Here is a 20,730-nt window from a genome sequence, read left to right as displayed (position 1 = left end):
TTCACTTATTCGGGACATGGTTATACTCCATACTCCCCACGACAAGGTTCGTTTCGACACTGTAAAAAGTAGTAACCCTTCTTTGGAAGAAGTACAGCGTATTGCCACAGTCTATGAGATGACTACCAAGACTGCAGCTGAAATAGCTACTAAACATGAAGTCTCTCATGTATCTCATATGGCCAGGACGCATTCTGCTCCTTCGAACCGCAAGGTCCGCTCGCTCTCTTCCAAGCGTGCCCAACAGGTTCCTTCTCGCTCTTCTATGAAGATGCGCATTTCTCAGAAAACTCCTCAGCCCCTGCCTTCCTGCAGAGGATGTTTTAAGCATCACGAACGCCGTGAGTGCCGCTTCTTCAAAGCCACCTGTGATCAAAGTCATAAAGAAGGACACATCAAGACTGTCTGTAAAAGTACGTCCCGCCCTGCCAGTACTCTTCCGGCAAAGAAAACTAGTACGACGACAAGACATGGAGGTTGATCAGATTGATCTCATTCTTCCTACTAGAAATTCCAGCAAGATCATCATTCCGATCTCTTTCCCCTATCACTCTACTAATTTTCAATTAGATACTGGATCACCTGTCTCCATCATCAACCTTGCTACGTATCACAACTTGGGATCGCCGTCTTTCTCTCCTGCTGACGTCCAACTTGTTACGTTTAACAAGAAGAAAACTGATATTACGGGACAAATCACTATTCCAGCCAGATATAAAGATATTCATAAGGTCGGCTCGTAGTCAATAACTACACTGCATCTAATATTCTGAGCATGGATCTATTTAACTTATTTGGTTTTCAAATTCATGACAACATCAATGTAGTCTCAGCCTTACAGTCTACCTCTGATGTCACCGATCTCCTTGAACAACTTCCAAAAGTCTTCAACTCTACATTAGGCACAGCCAAAGACTACACAGCTCATATCCAGCTGAAATCAGGAGCCAAGCCTCGCTTTTTCAAAGCACGTCCAGTCCCACTTGCACTTCAGGACCAAGTTACTCAAGAGTTACAGAGATGGATAGCAGACGGTATAGTAGTTCCCGTCAATTCCAGTAAATGGGCTACTCCACTCGTCGTAGTTCAGAAATCTAATGGCAATATTCGCATTTGTGGTGATTTTCGCTCTACCATTAACGCTCAGGTTGAAACAGACGTTTTTCCAATTCCCCGTCCTAAGGACTTATTTCGCCGTTTAGCCGGTGGACAGTTCTTCTCCAAAGTGGATCTCAAAGAAGCCTATCTGCAGCTACTTTTAGACGACGAATCCAAGCAGTGTCTCACGCTGAATACCCCTCTTGGACTTCTCCAGCTTCAGCGCCTACCTTTCGGTGTCTCTTCCTCTGCTGCGATTTTCCAGCACTATTTAGCACAGCTTACTGCCTCTATTCCCGGTTGTGCTAACTACCTTGATGACATTCTTGTAACTGGCAAAGATCATCAAGAGCACCTGCATCATCTGCGCCTACTCCTCACCAAGTTGAAGGAAAATGGCCTCTGAGCGAATCTCGCTAAATGCACGTTCTTTCAACCTCAAGTTCACTACCTGGGTCATATCCTTGATAAGACTGGCATTTGACCTAGCGAACGGAATGTCTCTGCCATTGTCAACATGCCCGCACCGCAGAACATTAAGCAGCTCCAATCATTCATAGGCAAAGCGAACTATTATAGCAAGTTCATTCCACGCTTTGCTTCAGTAGCAGCTTCTCTGAACGCCTTACGCAAGAAAGGTGCTAAATTTCATTGGTCTCAGCAATGTCAACATGCCTGGCAGACTATCAACAAGGCCCTTGTCCACGCTGTCAAGCTGACTCATTTTCAGCCCGGTAAGCTTCTCACTCTCGCCACGGACGCGTCTGATTATGGACTCGGCACCGTTCTCTCCCAGAAGGATCATCACGGACAGGAACGTCCTATAGCCTTCGCTTCGAAGACACTCAACGAGCATCAACGTCACTACTCTCAAATCGAGAAAGAAGCTTTAGCTATTATATTTGGTATTCGCCGTTTCAACGAGTATCTCTATGGCAACCATTTCCTCATCATCACTGATCACAAGCCTCTTGTTCACTTATTCCACCCTGGTAATAAGATCCCTGAACATTCTCTAAGGAAACTACAAAGATGGTCCATATTTCTGTCTGACTACTCCTATCAGATTGTCTATCGTAGCACATCCCAGCATTGTAATGCTGATGCTCTCTCTCGCTTAACTGTAGGTCCTGATACTACTTTCGATTCTCAAGAATCTGCATGTCTTCAGTTAGACATAGAACTTGAAGACACAGTCTCCAGTTTTCCCATTGACGCTACTTGCATCGCCAAAGCGACTGATAAGGATAGTATACTAGCTACAGTACGTACTTATATCCGCAACGGTTGGCCTCTTCACACCAAGCTTCCTACCAGCCTTGCTCCTTATCATCGTCTACAGCATCGTCTCACAATTAGAGCCGGAGAAATACTATTGGAAACAGGCACCCTCTTCCGAGTGGTTATCCCACTTAGTCTACGCAGACAAGTTCTCGACTTATTACATGAAGGTCATTGGGGAATATCACGCACCAAGCAACTCACCCGTCAACACTGCTATTGGCCTGGTATTGACGCCGACATTGAGTGACTCATCCGCCACTGTGACCCATTTGTGATACAATTCCTTTAATTTTGCCAATTGCCACCTTTTCAATACACTAAAAATATAGTACAAACTTACATATTTATTATGATGTTTATATGGTACATGTTTCGCTCCTTTTAGTGAACATCATCAGCCAAACAATCATTAATCTAAGATTGTATAAGATCATAAAACAATTCTTTTGGTTCAAGATTGCTCCTATAAAACTAATTGATAATCTTATAACATTTTAAAAGTCACACAACAATAAAACTATGTCTTAAGCTAACACTTTTTGTCTAAAATCTTCTTCAGTCTAACATTTTATTTTTTTTTTAATTTTTTTTTTTTTTTTTGCTATGGGCTTTACGTCGCACCGACACAGATAGGTCATATGGCGACGATGGGACAGGAAAGGCCTAGGAGTTGGAAGGAAGCGGCCGTGGCCTTAATTAAGGTACAGCCCCAGCATTTGCCTGGTGTGAAAATGGGAAACCACGGAAAACCATTTTCAGGGCTGCCGATAGTGGGATTCGAACCTACTATCTCCCGGATGCAAGCTCACAGCCGCGCGCCTCTACGCGCACGGCCAACTCGCCCGGTCTAACATTTTATTGCCGAAACAAAAAGAATTGTTTTATGATCTTATACAATCTTAGATTAATGATGGTTTGACTGATGTTGCTCACGAAAAGGAGCGAAACATGTACCATATAAACATCATAGTAAATATGTAAGTTTGTACTATATTTTTATTGTATTGAAAAGGTGGCAATTGGCAAAACTAAAGGAATTGTATCACAAGTAGATCTTCAATATGGACAAGGTAAATGAAGTTTATAACCTGCACTGTGACCCATGTCAGATACATCAGAACGCACCGTCATCTGACCTAGCTCCATGGCCTCCTGCTACTTCTCCATGGGAACGAGTACACATAGACTTCGCTGGACCTTTTCTCAACTCTATGTGGCTCATAGTGATAGATTCTCTATCCAACTTTCCTTACGTCGTAGAAATGCATTCTACTACTACAGAAGCTACCATCCGCGCACTTCAGAAGATTTTCACTACTGAAGGTTTACCTCAAGTGCTCATTTCCGACAATGGTCCCCAATTTACTGCCACTCACTTCCAGAACTTCTGTACTCATAATGGCATTCGGCATATTCTGGTACCGCCTTTTCACCCACAGTCTAATGGTGAAGCTGAACATTTTGTATAAACATTCAAGAAAAGCATGAAGAAAGCTGTATCTTCAGGTTTAAGTAAAGATCAAGCATTATTGCAACTCCTAGGACGATATAGGACTATGCCTGGTTCTGACAACCTCACTCCAGCCCACAAGCTTCATGGACGCCCTCATCGCACTTTGCTTTCTTTGTTGCAGCCTCTTCCTGCCCAGCCGCAGCGCTCGCAACCAAAGTTCAACGTTCACGACAAAGTCTATGTCCGGACTTTCAAGTCCAATCCTCCCTGGATACCTGGTATCATCTGCCGTACCTTGGGCCATCATCTCTACGACATCCAGACCGCAGAGAAACGCATCTGCCGCCACCAGGACCAAATCCGCCTCCGCTATCGTCCATCTTTTTCTGTTGATTCTCTTGTAACACCTAACAAATCTATTGCCGAACGAGCTCTGGACCATTTAATCAACATGGGTTCTTTTCAGGATGACTCTACGCTTCTTCGCCCAGCCCAGGCTCCGGACAACACAACAGACACGGCCAACTCTCCAGCCCAGCATAGCTACCGCCGCTTTGCGCCATACCAGCGTAATTAGCAGGGGAGGGTGTTGTGTGTGTCCTCCGCGCTCAAGCTCCGCGCCTACAAGCTCCGCAACCCGCCGCATCACCGATGTTTCCAGAGCCTACGAGAGGACTGCACTGCGCCTGGCATGCTCGTCGGTGACGTCAGCCAGCGCTATATAAGGAGCGAAGTTCCTCGCCTTACCGAGGACTACCCCAGTGTCCAACGGCCAGCCCACACCGCAAGTCAAACATGGAGGCATTCCTCTTAAAAATGTGTCTTGAACAGGTCAACAGATTGCTGGTTGTGAGGTCTCACCCCCGGACATTGCCTCATCTTCCCTGATTCCCGTAGCCATGTCAAGCCCCGAGTCAAGCATTCTGCTACACTCTCAAGTCCTCACCTGTGCTCCGACGACTATCTTAGCATTCTGCGACTTAAGATATTGATGCAAGTTCCTTGCAAGTCTAAGTCCAATACTAGCATTCTACTAACGCAACTCTCCCTACAAGTTACGCTTGTTATTCCACAACGGATAGTTTTCGACTATCCAAGGACATTTCCCAGTGGAATAGACTATCTCCTCAAGATAGGTGTGAATGTGTATATAGGACTCTCTCTTTGTAAATATATTTTTGTGCCACAGCCTTTCAGTCTATCATTTAATAACAGCATTAACTGCGTGCAATCAATCAAGCTTCAAGACAAGTTTCATTATATTTCTTGTAAATACTGTATAAAACTATTGAAGCAATAAACTTTATGTTGTGTTACTGTATACCAAATTCCTTGTATACAACAGTGGACAATAAAATCATTAAAATTATTAAGATACATTTCTAGCTAACCCCTTAGAAACTCAGAAGTTTTTTGCTATATGCTTTACGCCGTACCAACACAGACAGGTCATATAAAGATGATAGAATAGGACAAAAGCTAGGACTGGGAAGGAAGCAACTGTAGCCTTAATTAAATTACAACTCCAGCATTTGCCTGGTGTAAAAATGGGAAACAATCTTCAGGGCTGCCAACAGTAGTGTTTGAACGCATTTCCTGCAGAAAGCAAGCTCGTAGCTACATATCCCAAACTGAGCAGCTCATTCGCTCGGTAATACTCCAGAGAATTCAGAAACACCAGCATTTGTCTTCAAAGTGACAATCAATCCTCAAGTGTGTATAATGTATATCATGATTTGCTTTTATAATGATAGACCATGTTCTTGCTAGAGACAATGAGACTGACTCTGACAACAATAAATTACATTCAAAGCAGTGATTTTACAGGAAAGAAGCAAAACAATCAACTAGCAATCTGTGCATAGCAGAGTCCTTACCCAAATAGTACATGGCCTCAGAACAGAGGAACTCTCGAATGGAAGAACGCAAGACAGCTCTTCCGTCACCACTTCGTGAGTATGGAGTCATACCCGAGCCTTTGAGTTGTAGTTCCCAATGTTCACCTTTCCTGTAACATAATATCAGGTCTGAGAGTTGCTTTGATGTTTTTTTATAATTACATAAGAAGCACAACTTGATGGTTATAAGCCTTGAAAAGAAAAATCACATGACGATATCTAGGTCTGAGATAAAATCGCAAAATATTTGTTTGTGTTACAATGGGATAGAAAGTACGCAATGCCTGCTATATTCTGTTTTCTTTTTTTAATTTGCTTTATGTCGCACCAACACATAAAAGTCTTATGGAGAAAATGGAATAGGAAAGGGCGAGATAGGTTACCGTACAGCTAATAAATGACATTTTTTCTTGCCGTGCAAGCAGTATGTGCCACAGCCATAGGAAAATGCCTCCCAAAGGGAGTGTGGCCCCAGTTCTTATGACAGAGATCGGCCTGGATGTGCAAAGATAGGCTAGAAAGCTGTATATTATTTCCTTTACAGGTTCCATTTAGATGTGTTTTTATTGTGTGCGGGTTGGTAACTGAATGTACTTGTCTTGATTACTGGGAATTGCATCATATCCAATCAAATCTCAGCCAATGGAAATGCTAGTGCCTGCCTGAGCAATGGAGAATAGCGTGTGCTACATTTAATTAGGTTATAAAAGTAAGTGCACTTCTGGAGCTGGTGGGTGGGTGGGTCCCTGGCTCTCATAGTGAACACATCCCTCCTCTACAGGGTATTCCATATATGATTTGCACCATTTCAACTCCAACAGAATGCTTCAGAACTTCCATAGTACATACAGAATGTCTACCACTTCCACTCTGAAAAGACACCCATGTCTCGCCCAGCTATTAACTTAGTTGATCAATCTTCTTGTCTGGATATACCGTTTACCCTTGAGGAAGTCGGAAACACCATCCAAAAGCTCAAAGTAGGAAAGAAAGCAGGTTTGGATGATATAGTGTAAATGAACTAATCAAGAATTTTGGCACAAAGACATTGGAATGGGTCACTGTTCTTCAATCAATGTATTCGGTCTAATGTGACCTCCGGAATAGGGTTAAGGCAAAAGTGCTAACACTCTTGAATCCTCTGGTGTCAGATGACACCACAGGGTTTACTCAAAGCTTAATGACCCATCCGATGGACGAATCACCATCAACAGCATAATATACTCTCACTGCAGAGATGTTTGGAATTGAATCCAGGCATTTGGAACGTAGTCTGGAGACTAGAAATTGTATACCACCACCAACATTCTGATGGTGAAAATTGTTTCCTCCACCAACAGGACTTGAATCAGACGATATAGACTTGATGCCTTAATGATCACAGCCAGCAGGCAGGTTCATATTGTATAAATTTCAGCCAATGACAGTGTCCACTTATGCAAGTTATATGGAAAATGTCACATGATTAATGCTATTTGCTTATAAAAAGTACCTAAATATATTTCTGGGGTGGATTGGTGGGTCCCTAGTCTTGGCCATGAACAAATGATTCTTCTACAAATCATACGAGGTATAATAGATATATATTTTACATTGCAAAATAATGTGATTTAAATGCTAGTGTATACTTTGTTAAGTTTTATCCAGGAGTTCTTTTATTGTCAATAAATCTACCAACATCAGACTATTATATCTGAGCACTTCCGAATATCACCACACTGAGCAGGGATAAGTAAAACCCCAACTATAACTTGCGCTCAGATGGCCAGTGCTTCTATCATCCAAACTACTCAGCCTGCCATAAAGACGTTGATAAAAAGGAGAGGTCCTGAAAGATAGCAAATGAGATACTTTGAATCTCGTAAACCTCATAACGCTCAACTCAGAGGAGAACAAGAATAGACAGAGAAGAGTCTGACTGACGAGATAATGGTGGAGGTAAATGTATTTTAAAGAGGAAACAAGGTCACACACAGATAATGATCCATAGATATCACATGCCTCACAAACTGTGAATTCACAGGAGAAATTAGGGAAACTTGTTATGACTTAAGTTACGATAGTAGTTCATAGAACATGCTTACCTGTTGATATATTCTCCCAGTAGATGTGCTCGACCATCACCAAGTTGCATGGCCCAAACACCAAACTGATGACCTCCGTAACGGTGAGCTAGAGGAATAGAGCTGTCAAGAACTCTAGCTCCGGCGATAAACTCAACAAATTCTTGCGTCTCAGTGATGCTGGGGTCCATATCAAGAATATTTACAAGGGCATCCTTAGAATAAGCTACCAATTTCAAACCTTCACGCAGTGGGGTGGGTGACACTTCTGAGAAAACAGCATTTTGAACATTTCTTCGAACATAGTTTTCTTTTATTTCATCTAGAGGTAGCTGTAACAGTTTGAGTTCGGAAAATTGCCATTCTGACATGCTTTTCTTCAGAGGTTCACACAGGGTTTCTTTCTCCATCATTAGAGATGTATAATTTCTCAAAAAATGTGTGTGCTTCAATGACACTCTCGAAAAAGTGCCCCTGACAAGAGAAGTATGTATTAGAGCAATAACTAACCTCATTAAAAGACCGTACATGAATAATCTACAAAATTACTTTGTATCAACTCAGTCCTGATGAGAAACATGACAAGACAGTTAGCACTCATTTCAATACGCTTTTCCGCCATATTTTTTTGAAATACTTGTTATTTGATCGTCTTTTGTTGTCGTACACTGCCTTCGAGCATACAAATAGATAGAGGGGGCGCTGCCAGCAGAACGTGGCGCCAAGATACAAATCAGCTGATGTTGGGCACGTATCGTAAATTGCGCGGGCCATCGGTGTAAGCGGGGAGATTTCAAGGATTCATTGTCGACAAACCAGACCTTTTCTATGCAATTTTGATGTGTTACAAACATAAAAAAAACACGTATTTTCGTTTATGTGATAAGTGAATTACACCAGTCTGAAAGAATATAGCAAAAATAGTCACTTCTTGCTCTGCTTATAATTGCAGTCAGAGATTTGAAAAGGGGAGTAAGATATTTTTTCACGGGTAAAGATTAAAATCTGTAACTGAAAAGACACTGTCTTGATTTCGTAGAGTATCTAGGCTGCCAGGGAAAACGAGTATAAGTCAGAAAATGACTTGTACTCTTCTCCCATACATAGATATTAACATGTTTACTTGTACCGTTGGGACCAAATGAAATATTAGGCCTTGGTACATATAGTTTAGTTATGACTTATAACTACATCGTGGACATATCTTACTTTGAACTTTTTTGACATAATCGTTTTACTTGGTAGCCTAAATTTATTTCTGTACCTCACAGCACAGTCGTAAGTCGAGCACCATGACTACGCGGCTGAGCCGGATTTCCGGACATAGAAAGTTCTAATTCCGGTGCTGACTGGCCATCCTTAGAGTAGTGGTTTTCCAATACTCCTTCCAGGAAAATACCAGGATGGTACCTTGTTTAAAGCCCCCCCACCAACCTACCTGAATCCTAGACCTTAAAAACTAGTTACACACACTAGGTTATCAGACAAATTCAACAAACACCTGAGGATGAGGGGATGATGGCCAATATGTCCCAAGCCACTCAAATGAAGTAACATCATCATTTATTTAATGTAAGGTATAAATGTTTGGGGAGGGGGAATAACATTGGGTTATTGTGGGATACATTGCTGGATATCACCCTCTAAGCATAACTGATTATGTTATTAACTTATTTCAATTTCCCTTCAGACCCCAAATTGCTGAAGAAATGGGTCATGAATATGAACATAGAGGGTTTTCAACCATCAAAATTTAGTAAACTTTGTTCAAAGCATTTTGAACCTAGCTGCTTCGACAAAGAGAGGTTTGGCCATCCATTTCCTCTGAAAGGAACAGTTCCAACTGTTTTTGAATTTCCAGAACACCTGAACAAACATTCCAGGCATCGTAAGCCACCTAAAAGTCGAAACACCCCTTGCACTTCATCTTTACTTCCAGTAATTGAAAGTAATGATAACTGAGCAGCATGCTCCATCCACTGAAAACACTCCCAATACTAGTTCTAACATTCCTGGCAAATCTAAAAAAAAAGTATTACATTGGTGATTTTGAAGAAAGTGACATGAATTCCCCCAAAAAGGCAAAGAGATGTCTCTTCAATGCACACAGCACAATTTGTTCTCAAAACCTACTGAAACTAAAAACAAGAATTAAGAAAATAAATAATTATTTAAATTCATTGGTGGCTCATTTACAGAAGGAACTAATGATAAATGAAAATGCTGCAGCAATGTTAAAATTCAGTAAAACTCTTTTATATTCACTACATTTGTTTATTTTTCCAGATGTGTGCCACATGCTGAAATTGGTGAGGAATTCTTTGGCTTCTTTTGGCACAATTTTTAACAGTGAAGGTAATGCCATAAAATGGACATATGTAGAAAAACTAGTGCAAATACAACTAGAAGAGGGATTAACACTTGCTACTAAGATTCGTAGTGCCATATTAATTGGGAATCGGAAAAGATGAAAGTCAAATTAGCAGCCCAAACTTTGAGTAACAGTGTGGTTCAGTTACTCAGGTATTTGAAAAATTCAGGGTATGATTTATTTGAAGACTGTGAAGCTACAGCTGAATTTGTAGACATTTTTAATAACTTATTTGACAGTTTGAACAGCAGGAATATATTACAAAAGGGATTTAAGTGTGCATTCTCTCCCAAAACAGAGGTTTTTATAAAGGATTTCCTCAGCAAGGCAGAATCATACATCATGCAGCTATTAAAATCAAGTTCGTTAGACTCTTCTGTTCTTCACTCAAGAAAGAAGACTGGATTTCTTGGATTTTTGGTGTGCCTCTATAAGTATTTAGTCCTCAGTGAGCAGCATAAATTGAAATACCTGTTATTGTACAAATTCAGTCAGGACCACTTGGAGGTACTGTTCTCTGCCATTAGAAGGAGAGGTGGTGAAATCAATAACCCTACTGCTGCTCAGTTTAAAGCTGCGTACCAAAGATTGCTGGTTCGCCAAGAGGTTAAAGGAGCAGATTCAAGCAACTGCATTGCCTTGGATCAAATTAATATATTGAGTGCATCTAGCTCCGAGCCCAGTTCAGATTTACAGTGTCATGCAATTCTCGCAGTATCACAGGATAGGGTTGCAGATATCCCACTAATTCCAGGTTTTGATCATGACTACTGTACTCATCCAGCATTTGAACAGTTGTCCCCATATGTGAGTGATGTGACATACCGGTATATTGCTGGATTTGGAATGCACTATGCTTGAGTGCTCTGAGGAGTGCCACAGAGAACTACACGGACTACGCTTTAATCAAGGAGAAGATGTACTCTGGAGATGAGGGATTAATCGTGCCCTCCTAAGATGTGATAGTGTTGTGTAAGGTGACTGAAAGTGCACTCAGAAATATTAATGTACTAAAAAGAAGTTTGTTGAGGTCAGTGAATGGAACCTTGTTTTATTGTATAAAGGACCATTTACTTGAGCAAGAACTTGCACAGAGCCATGAAATTGACTTGGTTAAGTTAATTGTGAAGTATTATGTCAATTCCAGAATGCGACATGAATGTGCTAAGGAAAAAGAGAAAAGAGACAGGAAAAAAAGTAAGAAGTGTATTGAACAAATAGATATTGTTCAATCATCAGTGATTTAGGACAGTATTGTGAAGACATGCAGTTCTGTGGTTTTCAAAACATTCCTGATCAGCAGCCTGGAGAAGAATGGTGAATAACTTACATGTAAATATTTGTTTCCTGCGTTCTATCATCCATTTGGGTATTAACTGTCTGCAGCTGTTTTGGTGACTTGTAGCCTACATGACTTCCTGTCTTTCATCATATTGTACATTTTAAGGATAGTTTTGTGAATGTTACATCTAATTAGGCTTAACTAGCCTACCTCAGTTATAGTTTTGTGTTCTATCACACATTTGTGTATTAACTGTCTGCAGCTGTTTTGGTGACTTGTAGCCTACATTACTTCCTGTCTTTCATCATATTGTACATTTTAAGGATAGTTTTGTGAATGTTACATCTAATTAGGCTTAACTAGCCTACCTCAGTTATAGTTTTGTGTTCTATCACACATTTGTGTATTAACTGTCTGCAGCTGTTTTGGTGACTTGTAGCCTACATTACTTCCTGTCTTTCATCATATTGTACATTTTAAGGATAGTTTTGTGAATGTTACATCTAATTAGGCTTAACTAGCCTACCTCAGTTATAGTTTTGTGTTCTATCACACATTTGTGTATTAACTGTCTGCAGCTGTTTTGGTGACTTGTAGCCTACATTACTTCCTGTCTTTCATCATATTGTACATTTTAAGGATAGTTTTGTGAATGTTACATCTAATTAGGCTTAACTAGCCTACCTCAGTTATAGTTTGATATAGCCTGAGTATTTAGAACAGCTGAACAACATTTGGTGTGTGTGCTTTTTCATATCTGATAGTGGCTGATAACCTAGATGTTAGGTTGTTCTATGTGCGTTCATGCATGATAGCGGCTGATAACCTAGATGTTAGGCCCTGTAAAACAATAATTATCATCATGCCTAAATGTACATCTGCAAACTAAATGTGAAGGTCTGTGAATAAGTGTGATGATGGTGATAGCTGTTTTTTAAAATAACAGAACCTTGAGGTTATCACCTGCATTATTGGTAATTTCAAACTTTCTTTGACCCTAATTATTATAGGTGCAGAGGGGACGATTGCGTTATTATCGGTCACGTTTCTTGATTTATAATGCTTAACCAGCATTAAATCGGCCTTATTAGAAATGCAGGTTATTGGTATGTTTGTTGAGTTTATTATTTGCAGCACTGTGAAAATATTTTTAAAATAACTATTTCAGACGAATATTACGGAGAAAAATTAAACTTGTGAAATTAGGAGAACTAAAATAGGTTAACAACGTGAGACCTATTCGCGTCACCGTATCGCTTAACTGATACATAAACACATCAGAATATCACACATATAAAATTATACTTAACATTTTTCATACAAAAAAGGAATGGAAATATTCCTAGGGGATTGCATTTATCACCATCTTCAATAGTTTAAATCAATTAATCATAAGGAGCACGCTTAAATCGGGATTTAAAAACACTCCGCAATGCTCTTCTTATGGAAGACCGCCTTGTTTTGCCCTACATCAGCTGATCACTCAGAGCTTGATGTTGGTGCCACGCTTGGCCGGTAGAAACATACGGAGCGCCCTCTCTATCTATTTCTATGCTCGAAGTACACTGCCTTTGAGCATGTTCGAAGTATACTGCCACGGAGAACATATATCAATAAATTTTGTACATTATTTCCATCTAGCTTGCTCGCATGTCAATAAATATGAAATATTAAGTTTCATAAGATCATACTATTTTATATTTCACTCTGGTTCCATTATTTGAGTTGAAGATTTTGCTAATATTGAAATATTTAAAAGGAAATATTATAACCTCCATGTGTGAATTTGTATATGTTGGCTAGCCTGGATCATTTTGTTGTGTCGTGTCGGTGTCGTGGCAGCATTCAGCAGTTCAATGCTTTGGTGAGATTTCTGTTCTGTATTAAAGCATTGTAGGAAAAGAAATATTCGATTAGAATGACATACACTGAAGAATATATCAAATCAAAGTTGGTAAAGGAGCTTGATGCTGTGCACGTCGTAAGTACGCCTGTTGCAGGAGAACTGTGCTCGTAGCTTTATAGATCGCCCTAACATAAGAGACCTGAGTAGACTTCTTATAGTGATCTACCGGCTTACATTGTGTTGAAGTAGTAAAATGGCATCGGAACACCCTTTCAATGGATCAGTGTTGCTTGCTCTATCTTTTGCGGTTCTATTACGTTGGTGCGTCTCCCTGCATCCGCATTCCGGAGAGGGTAAACCTCCAATGTATGGTGACTATGAAGCTCAGAGACACTGGATGGAAATTACTTACAATTTGCCATTGAAAGACTGGTATTTCAACACCACAGACAATGATCTCATGTACTGGGGACTTGATTACCCTCCACTCACTGCTTATCACAGTCTTGCCTGTGGCTATTTTGCTAGTCGTGTGAATCATTCATTTGTTGCCCTTAAGTCTTCACGTGGTGTTGAAAGTTACGAGCATAAAGTGTTTATGAGAGGAACAGTCCTTTTAGCAGATCTTCTCATCTATATTCCAGCTATTTTGTGGTATTTTTCTTTCAAGACAACATCTGAGCAAAGCAGAATTGTTGGTGGAGGAGATGTTTCGAAGCATGTGGGAACATTGAAATGTGACAGTGATTCGCAAGTTCTGACAATATATATAGCCCTTCTCTATCCGGGACTGATCCTGATTGACTATGGACACTTTCAGTACAACAACGTATCCCTTGGATTGACTGTTGCTGCAGTAGCTGCAATATGCCGGAACCGAGAACTAGTGGCATCCGTTTTATATTGTTTAGCACTTAATTATAAACAAATGGAGCTATATCATGCTTTACCCTTCTTCTTTTATCTTCTTGGACAGTGTCTTCCAAAGAAAGGACAATCCTTCATCAGATTAAATTACGTTAAGCTCATAAAGATTGGATTTGTAGTAGTGCTATCATTTGTTATTGTATGGTTACCATTTTTAAATAACTCTCAGCTTGTGTTACAAGTAATTCACCGTTTGTTTCCTTTGGACCGAGGTGTTTTTGAAGATAAAGTTGCTAATGTCTGGTGTGCTATAAATGTTGTGTATAAACTTCGCAGTGCTTTTACTAACACCGCAATGGCAAAAATCTGTTTGTGTGTTACTCTATTTGCAGTGCTGCCTAGTAGCATTGACTTGTTACTGCGCCCAAATTTTCGAAAGTTTGTTGTAGCCTTAATTAATTCTTCGCTAGCATTTTTCTTATTCTCATTCCAAGTGCATGAGAAGAGCATTCTGCTTGCTGCTGTGCCAGTGATATTGTATCTGCCTAATGAACCATTAACATGTTTCTGGTTTTTGCTTGTCTCTGTATTCAGCATGTTGCCATTATTCATTAAGGATGGTTTATTGATTCCATGTTTCGCTGTGACAGCATTCTATGTTATGTCCATTTTTCTGACAATAGATTTTGAGTTCAAGGAGCCTGACTGTAGTAATTCAGAGGTTGGAATTTTAACATTTAAGCCTCACATAATTGATAAAGGGAAAAGACCTTCAAGAAAAGATCTGGAGATACTTCCTAATCAAATTCAATCCCATTCAGTGAAGAAACAATGTTTACAATTTTTGTTCATTGTCTCCATGATAGGCTGTGTTGTCCTTACATTTTGTGCTGCTGTTCTGAAGCCACCCTCAAAATACCCTGATCTATACACTCTCATTATATCTGTCTACTCCTGTGGACATTTTTTACTTTTCTTTTTTTATTTTAACTACAGACAGTTTTGTTATACTTTTCCTGCCAAAAGATAGTTTGCCATAGATAAGTACAATGTATGTCGATGAAGGTATCGCATGTGAATTGTGTATTTTTTGAGATTCACAAGGCCTACAATGGGCTAAAGTGCACAGTACAGGTCACCAGCAACTGTCAAATACGTACCGAGGTTAGTCAATTGAATATAGTCTGATATTTTCGTATATGTATCTGAATGTTGAACTGATCCGTAGTGTATTGGTGTCTTTGGAATGTGTGGCTGGTGCTGGAGGTTGAGAATAACTTGAATCTTTGGTAGAAATATAGAGTCCGCCCCGCAAGGATTAGGTAACATAATATGTTCGTTTCAGTGCTGCTATTCTTACCTGGAAATGATTCTGGAGGAGAGATGTGTTCATTACGCTTGCCGGGGTCCAATCCACCCGCCCCTTAGAAATATATTCACTTTTATAACCTAAGTGATCCATGCGCCATTATCCATTGCTTCCGGCAAGGATCACGGGCATTGGCTGATGTTACCAACCACTGCAAAAGAAAAAAAGACTAAAGAGGACCGCGAAGTTTGAAAGTGTCAGAGCATCGGACGGTAAGCTTACACTTTCTCAATTCCTCCCTTAATCTCAGGGCTTACGGCAAGGAAAAAAAGGCCATTTATTAGCCAGACCAATCTCTGTCATACCGAGCTCGATAGCTGCAGTCGCTTAAGTGCGGCCAGTATCCAGTATTCTGGAGATAGTAGGTTCGAACCCCACTGTCGGCAGCCCTGAAAATGGTTTTCCGTGGTTTCCCATTTTCACACCAGGCAAATGCTGGGGCTGTACCTTAATTAAGGCCACAGCCGCTTCCCTCCCACTCCTAGCCCTTTCCTGTCCCATCGTGCCATAAGACCTATCTGTGTCGGTGCGACGTAAAGCAACTAGCAAAAAAAAAATCTCTGTCATGAGCACAGTGGCCCCTTTGGGACCACGCTCCCTTCAAAAGGCTTTATCTATGGCCATTGCGCACACTGTCCGCATGGCAAGAAAAATAAAATATAGCTATATCACACCAACAGTTTGCAGCAGTGCTATTCTATTCACCTCTACTCACCTCAGCGCTACTAGTGGAAACCTAAGTATTAAACAAAGGACAGTCTCTTCGTGTGCACCACATAGTGGTACCTCGTGTTACTGACATTGCGGGGAGGACTCTAGTTGTACAAAAATTTAGAAGAACAAACTAGCTCAATCTGAAAACATAGCTCGGAATAATAATAATAATAATAATAATCTATGGCCTCAGTAACAGAGTTGCATATCTCCTGAACTTTTTCAGAAAGGTGGACGAAATGCACCGAACGACAATGTAGAATATGAAGATGGAAAAGTGGAAATAGTAAATTCGTTCAAATACCTGGGAATAACCTTGCAGACTACTGGGACGTTCAGATTACACATAAAAGACAAAGCAGTTGCAGCCATGAAAGCCATGTACGACATCAACTATTTACAGCAGTTATCCTTAAAAACAGCTATGCGCCTATTCAACACAAAGATCCTACCAATACTCACCTATGGAATCCATTTGATATGGGAAAGACTAACAAAGAAAGACTTGGCCACCTTTGAAGGAGTTAAAGCATAATTCCAAAAAACCATAATGGGAATCTCAAAATACACACATTCCTGCCTAACATACGAACTAGCACGAGAACCCTTCCTTATTGAAGAACTGAGGATAAAACTACCATTACCATCCACAAAGAATGTAGAAGCACACCTAGCAGAAAGACAAAAGAAGAGAGAAGAAATTCCGCTGGAGTTCTACAGCACAGATGCCATGTTGGATCGAAATTTGACAAACGCCAACCAGAAGCTAAGACGTGATAATAAAACTAGCAGTGCACGAGTACCACCATAAAATATGTAAAAAATATATCTTATCCCGATCCAAGTGAAAACTGTGAGTGCTCATTGTGTGGTCAGTTCTGTGACATATATCACATCACAAGATGTAAGAACGACAACAAATCTCTGTATGATTATAGCAAAGACTAATATGGTCAATAATCTATTTAATGCGCATGAATGCGCTTTTCTAATAATAATAATAATAATAATAATAATATTAATATCTCCTGAAATGGTGCCATTAGGATTGCCAGATTTCAAAGATTTTATTTATTTAGTGTATGGCATTAGGAAACTGGATAAATATATTGCAAAATAACTGCTTAATATTTTGAACTTGGTTGCATTAAAAAAATCTGGACTGGATTTTAGAAATTTAAAGAACTCTTCATAAGAATAAGGAAAATAGAATTTTACAACAATTTGTTATTCTGCTTTTGAGTTCATCAACAGAATTCTAATTCTTACATATACCTATTTGGGATTCATTAATTTTAATTTAATGTGGAATTCATTTTGGAAGATAAACACCTATATTGAATCTTATTTTTCTCATGTAGAAAATTCTGGTCATCACATTCGCTTGTTTCTCCACCCGTGATGTTTTTAGATTAATTTAATTACCTGTACTAGTACCACATGCTAGATCAAAGAAAGTTACTCTCAAAGTCTGATCAGAACCAGAAGCTCACAAACTCAACAAACAAACTTCCAATTTTAATCAGAAATATGGAATTTGCTATTGACAAAACATCAAGTTTGATTCCCATGCTGCAATTCAGCTATTCTGCATGTAATTTTGAAAACACGGAAGAAGTTTACGGCAGATTTCTTTTTAAATACAAGATACTTAAAATAAAGCTAAAATATGGGAGATCTGGCAACCGTACATGCCATCTAGGCATGTGATACTAGATACTGTCTCGCATTCTTCTGAACATTTTTTGTCTAAGCTAATAAAATTTGCCCAGCAACACTGACTGTGCTCCCAGAAATCTTCACCCTGCCAACAACATGGAGTGTCAAGATTACTTGCTCATGGGGCACAAAACAGTGCAGGTAAAAATTGCTTGCCTTACACAGATTTCTCTCTTCCAGCTTTCAGTAGGTGGTTAATGACAGTAGTAGTCTTAGATTCATTAGCAGAAATATCTTTCTCATCAGCTCGTAGACAAGCCTTGATGCACAATTGACGGGTAGTGCGATTGTTGCTTTTAGGTATCTGGCTTTTGCCTTTTCTAGTACTGGGACTTCTTTCCCGCTTAGCTTTTCCCATATTAGCTGTATGGCATATGTCAGAATTGGGATAATCTTGGCAATAAATTGTTCCATTGCTGTCTCTATGGATAGTTGTGTAATGTTAAGCTTGATATCCGTATTGATAGTTCACACAAATGCAAAGAGGAGAGGAACTTCACCTAATCAATACTAGTTTATTATTATTATTATTATTATTATTATTATTATTATTAAAAATACAGAACCGGTTTCGACCCTAACGGGTCATCCTCAGCTGAACATACATATAACACATCGTACAATTGCAAACATTACCATATTTAGAAAGGAATATCACGTGACGGTAACGTGTCAGGTTGTACTCATGAGTAGGGCATTCGTCAAATTGCGCATCTGAGAAAAGTGAATATTCCTATACTTAAAACTAACTTATTGAGTGTACATAAAATGAAAACAACATATGCGCAAAACACTTCATGCCTGTGAATATTCGAATTTATGACTTGCACTGTTTCTTAGTTCTTCAGTTTGACTAAAAACTAACTTATAAGTATTCATAAAATAAAAACATGTGCGTAAAACATTTTCATGCTTGTGAATGATCGAGTTCCTTGCACTATTTCTTAATTCTTCAGTTTGAGTGTTATCATTAAGTCTAGTTGTCCACAACTGTGCATTATGTTAAAAATTCAATGGCTTGAATTGTAATATGAGTTACATTTAAAATACCAATATCTCATTTTAAAAAAATATTTTGTCACATATGTGCACAAAGGATAAGAACACTTTGCATCTCTAAAAGGCAAAATATAGACGTAGTGTGGATTCAGTTGAGGCTTGGATGGAAGTGTAGAAATTGCAGCTTGTCGTATATAAAATCCAGTTGTTTACATTGAAAGATGAGTCATAATGTCCTTTGCCATATTAAAATGATGTGTTACATTAAACCAGAGTGGAGGCTCCTTTCTTGTAGTTGTGTGATATTGTAAGAATTGTTGCTATTGTGGTCTTGAGGTTGTATATGGTTTGGGAGCACGTTGTGTACACAATTTCTACACTTCCATCCAAGCCTCAACTAAATCCACACTACGTCTATATTTTTTTATGTTTTTATTTTATGAATACTTATAAGTTAGTTTTTAGTTTAGTCAAACTGAAGAGCTAAGAAACAGTGCAAGTCATAAACTCGAACATTCACAAGCATGAAATTGTTTTACGCATATGTTTTCATTTTATGTACACTCATAAGTTAGTTTTAAGTATAGGAATATTCACTTTTCTCAGATGCGCAACTTGATGAATGCCCTACTCATGAGTACAACCTGACATGTTACCGTCACATGATATTCCTTTCTAAATATGGTAATGTTTGCAATTGTACGATGAGTTATATGTATATGTATGTTCAGCTGAGGATGACCCGTTAGGGTCGAAACCAGTCCTGTATTTTTAATAATAATAAACAAGTATTGATTGGGTGAGTTCCTCTCCTCTTTGCATTAGTTGTTTAATGTTCTTTATGCCAAAAATTGTTTTTATGGCAGCCGTTGCATGATCTTTCACATGTACTCTAAGATGAGTTTGTTGTTTGCAAAATGATTCCCAAGTACTTAAAGGTGTTTTGCTCTAAAATGTCTGTAGGTTGGCTCTATGACATTGTGTGCTAACCAGCCACTAGATGGCACTGTTGTCTACGTCTGTGGTAGAGTTCAACATTATCCGATCAGTATAACTTGCGCTGTTGCGGCATAAAGATGGCCACGCCACTTTCTCTTTGCACCAAGGAAGAACAGCGTTCTGTAATCCATTTTTTGTGGTCTGAGGTTGTACCAGGAGCGGAAATGCATAGAAAACTTTCAGCACAATACAGGGACAATGTTTTTCCACAGCAAAATGTTTACCAGAGGATTGAACAGTTCCAAAGGTGTCATACGTGCATGAAGTATGAGGAAAAATCTGGGCGTTCATCTGCAGCTGTAACTGATGCCATTATTGATAAAGTGCGTGATATGATCCTGAATAACAGACGAGTGACTGTTGATGACGTGGCAAACCTTATGCACATCAGCCATGCTTCTGCTTATGAAATCATGCATAACAGGCTTCACTTTCACAAAGTCTGTTCGAGATGGGTTCCAAAACAACTCTGTGAAGAGCAGAAGCGCAATCATGTGAGAATCTGTCAGCCCCTACTGAACCGCCATGCTAACGAAGGTGAAACATTTCTGAAAAGTATCATCACTGGAGATGAAACATGCTTTCACCACTTCGAACCAGAGAGCAAATCTCGTAGCATGGAATGGAAGCGTCTGCTAGTCCTCAGCCACTACTATATTGCGTGAGTCAAGGCATTCATGATTCCACTGTGATTTCATCTTTGGTGCCTTTGGGGGTATTTATGTAGCAGTGAGCACTAACAGATCAGTGCATATTACAAGGGTATTT

The 20,730-nt window shown here is 39.5% G+C and overlaps 3 protein-coding genes across 4 annotated transcripts in view; 2 read left to right on the top strand and 1 right to left on the bottom strand.

The window, feature by feature from the left end:
* Positions 1-8,380, bottom strand: part of LOC136886357 (protein adenylyltransferase SelO) — a 97,042-nt gene extending 88,662 nt beyond the window's left edge. For both annotated transcript variants that reach the window (XM_068230662.1, XM_067159099.2), the window contains exons 1-2: positions 7,818-8,380; positions 5,713-5,843 (exon numbers count right to left, since the gene is read on the bottom strand). In XM_068230662.1, coding sequence (XP_068086763.1) covers positions 5,713-5,843; positions 7,818-8,326 — 640 coding nt within the window. In that variant the 5' untranslated portion in view covers positions 8,327-8,380. The remainder of the gene's footprint in view (positions 1-5,712; positions 5,844-7,817) is intronic.
* Positions 8,381-13,273: 4,893 nt separating this feature from the next.
* The window catches only part of Mvk (Mevalonate kinase), a 44,585-nt gene continuing 37,128 nt past the window's right edge, over positions 13,274-20,730 (top strand). Inside the window, exon 1 of the mRNA XM_067159018.2 lies at positions 13,274-13,313. The gene's annotated coding sequence lies outside the window, so the exon portion shown is untranslated. The remainder of the gene's footprint in view (positions 13,314-20,730) is intronic.
* gny (garnysstan) lies at positions 13,315-15,835 on the top strand. The gene has a single exon (XM_067159017.2). The coding sequence runs from the start codon at positions 13,549-13,551 to the stop codon at positions 15,190-15,192; it is 1,644 nt and encodes a 547-aa protein (XP_067015118.2). The 5' UTR covers positions 13,315-13,548; the 3' UTR covers positions 15,193-15,835.

The sequence above is a fragment of the Anabrus simplex genome, chromosome X (genome assembly GCF_040414725.1).
Source record: "Anabrus simplex isolate iqAnaSimp1 chromosome X, ASM4041472v1, whole genome shotgun sequence".
NCBI lineage: Eukaryota > Metazoa > Arthropoda > Insecta > Orthoptera > Tettigoniidae > Anabrus > Anabrus simplex.
The sequence above is the reverse complement of the archived record's forward strand: the minus strand, read 5'-3'. Positions and strand labels throughout refer to the sequence as shown.